Here is a 10,620-nt window from a genome sequence, read left to right as displayed (position 1 = left end):
CTCCCTTCTTTCTCTCTGCAAACCCCTTCCTCTCCGATCGACTTTCACTTCCTTCTATGTGCAAACCCTAATCAAACATAACACATTTGAAATAGTAATGGTGTTGTGACTCCTCAGGCTAGAACATCGGCGACTACACACCTATCAAATAATATCTCTCATACTCGTCATAGAAGAATGACATATATCACCATTGGTACATAAGATTAGATATCAACTCCTCAGGCTCACCGTTCCACCTCTTCCCCACCCTAATACATTTACTAAGACTCCTCAGGTTTACAAGCCCAAGGTTTGATTGCACTAAGGTATGAAAAGGACGCTTCTACCCTGCCCTATTTCTTCAGTCATTCAACAAATAAGGGGGCACGCAATTTCTCATTCATATCTCGACTTCATCTTCTCAATCAAGAAAAAGGATTATGATTTTTCCCTAAATGTGCGATTTCATCTAGTATTGTCAATTTCTACTTTATGCCTCTGATTTTTTTCCTGTATCTACTTCTCATCTCTGTAAACAACTTTATTTCACGTTTCAGCTTATAGCTATTGGCTTAGAACTAGCTGCTGTTTGGGAAGCTATCTATCAACCACATGTAACAGGTATCCAATTATTAATATATACAACTAGGTTACAAAAATAACTTCTTAAAATCAAGAACCAACTATTTAAACTAACGTTATATAGTCTCTTATATGTGATGTAAATAAGCTATTGAGGTAGTTTTTGATCAATTTTAATTCTTTTTTTTTCTAGCTATTGAGCCAATTCAAGATTACAAAGAGAGATGGGGTTTGTCATTTTGTTTTCAGTTTTAGTCTTAAGTTCGTATTCCTACCCTTATATGTTAACTTATTTGCTGAATTATATGTTTTGAAAAGAAGAATGGAGTTGTATGCTCTCAAAGTGGTGATAATTCCAATAAATAGATCAAAAAAGAAAGGGGAGGAGCTATGCACTCCAACTGTTTGACGAAATGCTTGAAAGAGCCATCTCACCTAAGTCAGACCTTATAACATCACCTGACGTACACATGACTGTGAATTTATGGCCCTCACTAGAAATTTACTCTTTTGCAGTTTTTTACCTGCCTAGCTAATGAATATGAAAGAAGGCATATGTCAGCTTCCTCTATTGCAAGGTAATTTAATTCCATATCTATTGAGGTAGTTTTTGATCATTATGAAAGAAAGTAACAAATTCATTTTCAATCTATTCATTAAAGTGTAAATAAGCTTACTAAGATAAAAAAATGATAAAAAATTAATGCTAATGTTTCCTCACCACAGGTCAACTCTATTTTATAAATTTTAACTTATAAGTCAAACTTTCCATTTATGTGATTGTACACTCACTTTTCACTTTCTATACCTCTATCAGACATTAAAGTGCTTGGGTCAATTTGTTCAGAACTTTCAAAGCCTAACAAAAAGTCAGTTCATGGGTAAGTTTGTCTTTTTTTTCATTGTCCCCCTTTTCCAAATCAGCTCTGTTATTGTTCATAAAGCTTAAAAAGACTGCTTTTTCCCAGAGGTTTTGGTTCCATTATGGCAAACATTCTTCTAAAAAAAACTGAATTTTTTAACACATGATCATGAGACAAGTATCTTTTTAACACATGATTTTATATAATAATAATACTAGAAACCAGCCCATCCAGCAGGTCGTGAAGCTGAATTACTTTCTTTGTTTTTGAACTCCTCCCCATAACTAGAACGCCCGGAATTAGTGGTGATGATAGGGATATTAGGTGTTGTGTTTACCTGAGAGTGAGAACTAGCAGAGGCAGGAACCGTTGTGAAGCTTTCTTCTCCAAAACCCCATCTGGTGGTGCGGCCTTCAGCTGCTTGCTTGTTTTGGTGCCCATTGTTTCTTATAATCTTATTCTAATAGATTTGGAGTTTTTTGTGGGATTCTCCTCAGGAAATGCCTGCCATGAATTTTGTTCAGGGGAATCTTTATCAAATAATCCCTTTTCAACCTCCCAAACTCTTCCATCTTTCACTTTCTGCTATTAAAACTAAACAAACAAATTAATACCATTCTTTTTGCCTATAAGAAACCAACTGAATTGAAGAGGAGTAACCTAATGTTAACGGTACAAACATGAAAAAGAAACAGCCCCATAAAGTTGTGTAGATTAAGTGTTTTACCCATTAACTCTATTAAGTTAAAAAGAAGCACGTTAGTGTCTCTTTATGCAAGCTTAACCTTAAAGCTTAACCTTATCTTAAACTTAAAGCTTCTTACTGCTCCTAAGTTAATTTACATTTATGCCCTTTGTTTTCTTTTTCATTACATACAACAATGAAGTAACTGATGTCTGTTTCTTTCTACTCATACATATGTCTAGTTCACCATAAAACTCCTTCATTGTAGCAATATCTTTTTTCCTTTCCTCTTCAAGTGCTTCTTTCTCCTCCTGAAGTTCAGTTACTTTCTTCAACATATCTTGTCCTCGTTTATTCTCAATAAGTATTTGCTTACGAAGAGACTCCAACTCCAAATCTGACATTTCCACTTGCGTTCCCAACCTTGAAACATTACTTTTCAAAACTTCAATTTCATTTCTTGATGCTTCAGCACAAAGTCTATGATCCTCATTGTTTTGAATTTGATTGTTGTTGTTGTGCTCTGGGATTTTTATTAAATCAGCCATACTTCTATCTGAAAGTGAACCCATTGACCAATATGTGTTTGATCTTTGTTTTTGATGAGGTTTTGAGTTCCTTGAAACAGTTGTATTTTGATTAACATTAAAAAGCAATCTATAAGAAAAATCCAAAACGGGTGGCTATGATTCTGTTTTCCATCAGATCTATAGTCATATTGTAAAAATCATACCTTGAGCTATAGAACTCAAACGGACCCCAAACCAGTTCCCAAAGTTCACAAATTGAGTTGGCTAACTTTCTTAAGCAGCCCAACTTCACTGGTAAGGACGTTATCTATGTGCAAGAATGGAATTTTTGCTGTTAGGTCTGATCCGGGTCTGTTCTGATATGTCATTTTGTTTTCATCATTTATAAGGCTTGGAAAAGGATCCAGAGTGATTCCAAGTTTCTATATGTTCCTGATATTATGAATTTAAGATCTGGAGCAGATGGGGTGTTATTTCCAATTATAAATTGGTTAGAATTGATCCAGACTCCAGATCAGTGGGCAGTCACCAGCTTTTACTAGTGTTGTGATTGTCCACAATGTGAATTTTATATCCGGAGCTTGGGAAATGCTTTTCATTCAATTCCAACTCTGAGACTTTCATTTGTATGTCCTTTACTTCTCTGAATTTTGGTTTGGACGAATTCTACTCACAAGTTGGGTAGAATTGGCCAACCTCACTTGACTGTCTTGTTGGAGATAGAAGTGATACACCTTTTTGTAAAATTCATATTTAATTCATCCTTTGGAGTTAGAAGGAGTTCTTTATAGTTCTGGAATCCTGAACAATCATAGTTTTCTATAAAATTTAGTTAAAGCTATGTTTCTGTTTTAGATTTTGGAGTAAACCCGTTTTGAACAGCAGGTCTGTTTTAGAGACCTTGCTGTGATTACTCTTTTCTCAACTCATAGCTTCATTACTTCTCCTTTCTAACCTTTAGTCCTTCTAAGATGGGTTTTAAAAGTTTAAAATTTTTGCAAGTGTGCTATTGAAAATGAATAGCTGTACAGCTCTTTGTTGTATCTCAGTATTTATTATAAACTCACTTGCTGAATATTGCCCAGATCTGGTTTTGTAATTCGGGATCTGGTGGTTGAGAGTGCATCAAAATCTTTGCGTATGTTGAGAGAAGAATGGATATTGTTGGAGTCCTGTAGAAACAAAAAAAAAATAGATGATGATCACAAAAGAAAACATAGATGTATAGAAATAGAAATACTCACGATACAGTAGGAAGCTTCTCATGTATAATGACAAAAATGTCCTTTGGGCTACACCCAGGTCGTCTGGCCAAAAGATGGCTGTATTCTCCAAGCAGATAAGCGCTAACCTGCATAATGACATCAGCATACAGTTGTCTATATTTGTGTAGGAAATATAAGATATAATCTACATACCTTCACCATTGTCTCATGTATTGCAGGCTTATCAAGATATTCTCTAGCTTTGAGAGCTGCATAAGGCTAATGATTAAAAAAAGAAAAGTGAGTCAGTAGTAAGTCCTATGAACTTTAATAATGCAGATACCAATCTACATTCTACAATACCAAATTAATTAGAATATTCATGAATCATAATGGAGATTCTAAAGATCATCATCCAAATGCACCAAAATTTAGAGTAAGATCGAACCACTATTAATGAAGGTATTCTACTGGGCTAGGATGCTTGTTGTTTGGATATGGAGCCATGGAAGAACTTGGACCCTTCCGTGTTAACAGTGATGGAAAAACACTCTACCCCAACCACTATGCATGGAACGATGGTAACAAAAATTCCTTTAATTACTATGTCTCATTCACATCACTTATAATCTTAGTCCCTGTCTTGCTGGTGCATGCCTAACCCTATAAAACCTTTGCTTTTGAGGTACTAACTGTTTTCTCCTGGAATTTTTTTTGCCTGAGATTTTTTGCTGCCAGCTATCCCTTCGGGACCACTCTTATGTATTATGTTAAAAGCACCAATTCATAAATTTGCTGATTATGTAAGTCAGCTTTCCTCTTCCTTTTTGCTTTTTATTATTTATGCACCCTTATGCCACAAATCTCTTTATTTATCATACTAAATATGCAACCATCCATTATTTTACTCCTAACTTGTTGTATAATTCATTCATGTCAGCTGCATATATGTTGCATAAAATAAATTGGTAAAAGTAGACATGTGAATTATGCATCTGTTATCTCAAATCTTACATTTATTTTTATTTCTGTTATTGTTTTTTCCAGCTTTTAGGTGTTGGTGTCAAGCTTGTTGGCAATACAGTGTGGAGTACCCTCTTTCATCAATTCTTAATAGTGATGTCACGTGAGAAATCATTTTTCTTTTTGTTAAACAAGTCTTTATTATCATGTATTAGGTCATACCATGGGTAAAAACAGCCTTGCCCCTGGTTCCGGGGTTGTCACAAAATACTTGACTTTTTAACTTTGTTTGTGGTTTCATTTAGTAATAATCCTTCTGAGGGGGTGTTTGTTGGGCTGCTTCTTTCAATGTCATTAACAACAGTGGTAAGTAAAATCTTACTACTATGAACCTCTTTTGCTTAAACCTACCTTATTGACCTGTAGCTGATTAAACATTAAATTAATTATGCAGGTTTTGAAGTTTTTGATGGAAAAGAATAGTGTTAATGCTCTTCATAGAAAAGTATGTTGGTATTTTAGGAAATTTGGCTAATAATTTAGTTAATTATATAAAAAATGTTGAAATCTTACATTTGTCTACTATTGGAATGATTATTTGTAGTATTACATTTGTCTACTATTCGAATGATTATTTGTATAACATTAACTTTTGTGCAATGCATTGTATTATTTGTATATGGTATTTTATTTTCCATTATGTGACATAAAATGCAAATTTAATATGAAAATAAGTAAATCCATAAATATATTTTTTTTTTAATTTAAAATTACGATACGCAAAAATGTGTGTCATCTTCATTTATGACATGGCCTTTCTTGACAGGGGCTTTCTTGATACGCATTGCGTGTCATTAACACGCGCGTCGTAAGGTTACGACACGCGAATGCGTGTCGTCTTCCTTTATGACAGGGCCTTCCTTGATACGCATTGCGTTTCGTAACCGCGCGTCGTAAATGCGTGTCGTAAATGCGCGTCGTAAATGCGCGTCGTCTCTAGACGACGCGCAAATGCGCGTCGTCTATCTTTATGACATGGCCTTCCTTGACACGCATTTGCGCGTCGTCTGAGCCATTTACGACGCGCAATGAGCGTCGTAAAAGGCCTTTTTTCTTGTAGTGCAATTAACTATCTATTCGATATTAGATTATACATAGCTAGTATAAACTAAATGATTATAGAAGGAACCATTGTGGTTACCATTTTTACTAAAAGAAATAAGGTTTTTCTTAAAGAATGTTTTCATCAAATATAAAGGAACTATTATAGTTAACTCTGTGAGTACCAAGTGAATACACCAGGTTTATATACAACAAAGATCTAACAACCAATGGAATGTGTGCCTTCCGCCTCATTTCATGTTCCTTGTTTGGTTATGGGCTTAGGGCAGATACACACAACCAATTGTTTGTTTACTTTGGGTTTTATATAACTTGTATCCATTCATTACTCATAGAAAGGATTATAGAGGTATTTTTACTTATCTTTCATCAAAGCAGGAAATATAGGATTTCCTAGAGGAACAGGCGAACTTTTCTAAAAGAACATACAAGTTACTACAACTTTCTTACAACTTACTTACATCACTAAAATCATATGAACACACCAGCTTAAATGTTGATCTACTCTTTCAAAATAACTTATATTCTCAGGAGACCAGTAGACAAGTACGTGCTCTGGGAATCAGAAGATGGAGCATAATAGCTTCATGTCTTGTTTGTTATTTAGTTTGTAGTCTATGTTATGTGAACCACATACTTTGTAAACACTTTCTTTCTAATGAAATGGTTGTTTATTACTTTGATTACTATGATACATGACTTGTGATACTAAACATGACGTCCTCCGCCTCCCAACTTTTCCACCGTTCCAGTTTTGGGGTGTGACACTATAAGTGGGTAAAATCCAAAACACCATCCAAAAGGGATATTTGTAGGTTGACTCGCAGTATGCTATTGACCTCCAACATTGGTGTATGATCGACTGCCTCCACCATCAAATTTGCCTCTATGGCTATTCCGACCACAACCTCTCCCCCATGACCGCCACCACGTGAAAAAGTGGAACGACCGGTGGTACCGGCGGCAATAACAGTCGACGAGGATGAGCTTGAAAATTATGATAAACCACCATGTTATCATTGGGTTTGGAGTATAAGTTGTTCCTCTACTTCAAGCATAGCACATGTATCCATAAACAAGGGGTGCGTCTTATGGTGTTGGATTTGGCTAGTAATGTGCTCGAACTTTGTATATAAGTCGTTAAGTGTGTAGATAACCAATTTTTTTTCAGAAACTTTTGCATCAAGGTTTTCTAATGAGTCTGTAATTGTTTTAATTTTTGTAAAATAAGTTGGGGTAGAAGAGTCACCCATCATAATAGACCTTAGTTCTATATCAAGTTAAATAGCATGTCAGTTTTTGTTGGATCGAAACAGTGATCCAAGTTGGGTCCATAGTCCATAGACTATAGCTTTCCTTTTCAGAGACATCTGAAGGAGAGAAGGAGATAGAGAGAGGGAGATAAAGTGTTGTAAATCCAACACTTTACAATGGCGTCAATACGCTCACATTCCTCCGTGTTGGAGGAAGTTTGGTCCATCAGAGGGCTGAGATGGTTGGTGACACCGAACCCGCAACATTGAGTCTCAAAGAGTTCTTCCCAGGCGTCATAGTTCGTGCGATCATAATTAAGAAGGATACGAATGGAGGCACAAATGTTAGAGATGCGATAGGGTTTTTCGGTAAATAGGTTGGGTTTGAGCATGTCGCCAGTCATGATGGTATGTGTAGGTACGAGGGTTTAATTTCCCATGCAAACTCATCTTATTAACATACCATATAAATAGGAGAAAATGACAAAAATAGCCAATTACACTAATTGCATTACAAAAATAGCCAAAAAAAATCGAGATTACAAAAATAGCCACCCATTTCGCAGATGAGAAGGTCCCATCTGCGAAATGGGCTTCTCATCTGCGAAAGTACAAGTGCCTAAAGCACAACTGTGCTTTAGGCACTTGTACTTTCGTAGATGAGAAGCCCATTTCGCAGATGGGACCTTCTCATCTGCGAAATGGGTGATTTTTAGGTATAAAAACGTTTTTTTTTTTCATTTTTCATCATTCTCTACACAAAAACTCTCTCTAACTTTGGGCTTCTCTCGGAATTTTGGCTAGTTTTTGAAGAAAATGGAGGATTATGTCAACAATCCCGCAAATATGGTTAGATTTTAACTCTTTTAATGTTTAAAGTTATTTTTTTTATCAATTGTTGTATTATTTTGTGTTAAAAAAGGGTAATTTTGATGTGTTTGATAGTTTTAGTATATTTTTAGTAGTATACTTGAAGTTTAAATGTAAGTAGAGACAAGTAGAGACTGCGTAGATAATGTTTACAATTTGTTATTTTTGTAGTTTTTTTAGTTGTTGTATAACCTGAAATCTTGTAAATTTTTATCCTATAATTGTTTATATAAACTGCAAAATAGTCGTTTGTATATATATTTGTCGTATAAGTATAACATTTGTATAAGTTGAAAATTTGTCGTATATATATTGTTAGAAATTGTTTTTATTTGTCGTATAAGTTGAAAAATTTGTATAAAGTAGTCGTATAACTTGCAAAATTGTTAGTTTGGTTGTCGTTTTATTTTTAAATTTTTTTGTTTATATGGTTATATAATGTTAGTTTTAATTAGAAAGATAAAAATTGTTTATATATTTGTTGTTTAAGTTGAAAATATTTATATAATTATGTATGATATTGTTTTCTATCGTAAATATATTTGTTGTATAACTTGGAAAATTGTTTATATATGTGTATGTTATTGTTTTTTATCGGAAATATATATATTAGTAATTAAGAAAGTATTTGCAGTTCGTAATCATATATTTAAAAAAAAAATATTTTTTAGTTATCTAATTTGTTTTTGTGTTTTTTTTTGCAGCATGATTTTAGTTTAATGAATACGAAAGCCTTTGCGAACCTAAAAGACTCTGGCGGTAACATATGGGAAGTCTTTGAAGTTTTAGATGATGCCCAACGTGCTATTTTCAGAAATATCGTCTTTGGCTATTTTATTGATGTCCCTCGTTTACAAAGGGACGCTTTATTGTTTCATAAAATGTTCCTTCATCAGATCCGGCCGGACCCTGTTTTATCTCCAGATGGAATAAAACGTTTATATTTTCGAGTAGGCAATACCAAAATGGTTTATGGGCCGGAAGAGTTTTGTTTGATTACCGGCTTCAATTTTGGGGAGTATCCAAAAAACATTGGGAGAAAAGGGTCGGAAAAATTAATAAGCAGTAAAAAAAGATGTTTACTGCGTGAACGGCTATTTCCGGACCATACTAATAGTTCGGTGAAAATCGGCGACCTGAAAAGTTTAATTTTAAATCAAACATTCCTAGCACTTGACGACCTTGATGCAGTTAGAGTATGTTTGATATACATTTTGTGTGAAGGTTTTTTGGGCAAAGAAGTTAACGATCGGGTGCCACAATATTGGTTTTATTTGGCTGAGAATTTAGATCTCTGGAATAGGTATATTTTCTTTACGTTAAAAGTTCTATTTTATTAAAGTTATAATTTATATAATAATCAATTTTGTTTTTTTTGTTTTGTTAGCTTCGTTTGGGGTAGCTATCTATGGGATTTTACTTATTTTGACCTTGAGGATACGTGGAATAAGATATATCATTATTTATCACTTCCTGAGCGTGGTCAAACTTTAAAGTATTCCGTCTCAGGATTTACGGCTCCAATTAGGGTATAAAAATTTTCTTATATTTAAATTGTTTTATTGTTATATTTTTTATTTTAATTTTAACTTTTATTACTGTAATTGTACAAAATTGTAGATATGGATATATGAGATGATTCCGGCTGTTCGTGCATGTGGATTTGCATTGAGAAAAAATAAAGACTTGCCTCGGATGAAAAGATGGAGCGGAACAAAAAAATTGAAATGGGTTGACGTGAACAAGATTTGGTCAAAGATGCAGGTTTAAAAATATTTCGTTTATTATTAATAAAGTTGATAATTATAGTTTTATATGCATTTTTAATATGTTTAATTTTTTAGGAGGGGCTACCACCAAGACAAAACATGTTACCGGGTGATGGTGAGATGACATCTTTTTATTATATGTCATTTCAAGAGTATGTATATGGTGAAGGGAAAGCAGTTCCATCCCCAGTACGGGACCATTTTAGGAGACAAGACGAATCTTCGTCTAGTATGTTGTCCAGTGGTCGCTCTCATGGTAGAGGTCGGGGCAGTGGGAAACACAAGCTAGACGAGGTGTTGAAACGGCTACATGCACTGGAGCAGCATGTGTTTATGAACCGACAACCTACAGAGGTTTTTTTTGAAGAAGTGAATAATGAACAATTTTGGAACGACATTATTTTTGAGGAACCGACAGTGTCACAAAGAAATTATGATGAACAGGTTAGTTACACGCTACATTATTTATTAAATTTTATTAACATATATGAATACCTGTGTTCATATTTTATATTTGAAAATATAGGTTGTGCAAGATGAAGTGATGAATAAAAACAATACAACTCAAAATGTTTTTGGTGATACTCAAGACGACAAGGTTGTTATAGATGTTACCTTTACGATTTTAATAATTACTTTTTAATAAAGTGTATTTTGTTATTAAGTAAAAAGTTATATTTTTAATGTAGGTGTTGGAGGAGAGTACTCAGTATGCGGAGAACAAATTTGATGATGATGTGTGTGATGTAAACGATTATAGTGAAGTTAAAGAGGTTATTATATAGTTACATTAATA

The 10,620-nt window shown here is 34.1% G+C and overlaps 2 protein-coding genes across 2 annotated transcripts; one reads left to right on the top strand and one right to left on the bottom strand.

Annotated features, from left to right (window-relative positions):
- Positions 1-759: 759 nt before the first annotated feature.
- LOC111881863 (uncharacterized) lies at positions 760-10,460 on the top strand. The gene is made up of 11 exons (XM_052763613.1): positions 760-1,142; positions 1,382-1,445; positions 4,087-4,147; positions 4,327-4,428; positions 4,895-4,930; positions 5,026-5,037; positions 8,760-8,814; positions 9,280-9,358; positions 9,443-9,584; positions 9,676-9,819; positions 9,900-10,460. The coding sequence occupies exons 1-11, from the start codon at positions 1,100-1,102 to the stop codon at positions 10,362-10,364; spliced, it is 1,203 nt and encodes a 400-aa protein (XP_052619573.1). The 5' UTR covers positions 760-1,099; the 3' UTR covers positions 10,365-10,460.
- On the bottom strand, positions 3,691-4,151 carry LOC128126277 (AP-2 complex subunit alpha-2-like). The gene is made up of 3 exons (XM_052764022.1): positions 4,061-4,151; positions 3,887-3,993; positions 3,691-3,814 (listed from the first exon to the last, which is right to left on the bottom strand). Exons 1-3 carry the CDS (start codon positions 4,067-4,069, stop codon positions 3,706-3,708), a joined length of 225 nt encoding a protein of 74 aa, XP_052619982.1. The 5' UTR covers positions 4,070-4,151; the 3' UTR covers positions 3,691-3,705.
- Positions 10,461-10,620: the final 160 nt, after the last annotated feature.

Source organism: Lactuca sativa, chromosome 5, assembly GCF_002870075.4.
Source record: "Lactuca sativa cultivar Salinas chromosome 5, Lsat_Salinas_v11, whole genome shotgun sequence".
Taxonomy (NCBI): domain Eukaryota; kingdom Viridiplantae; phylum Streptophyta; class Magnoliopsida; order Asterales; family Asteraceae; genus Lactuca; species Lactuca sativa.
Note: the sequence above shows the minus strand (reverse complement) of the source record. Positions and strands in the feature narration are given on the sequence as shown.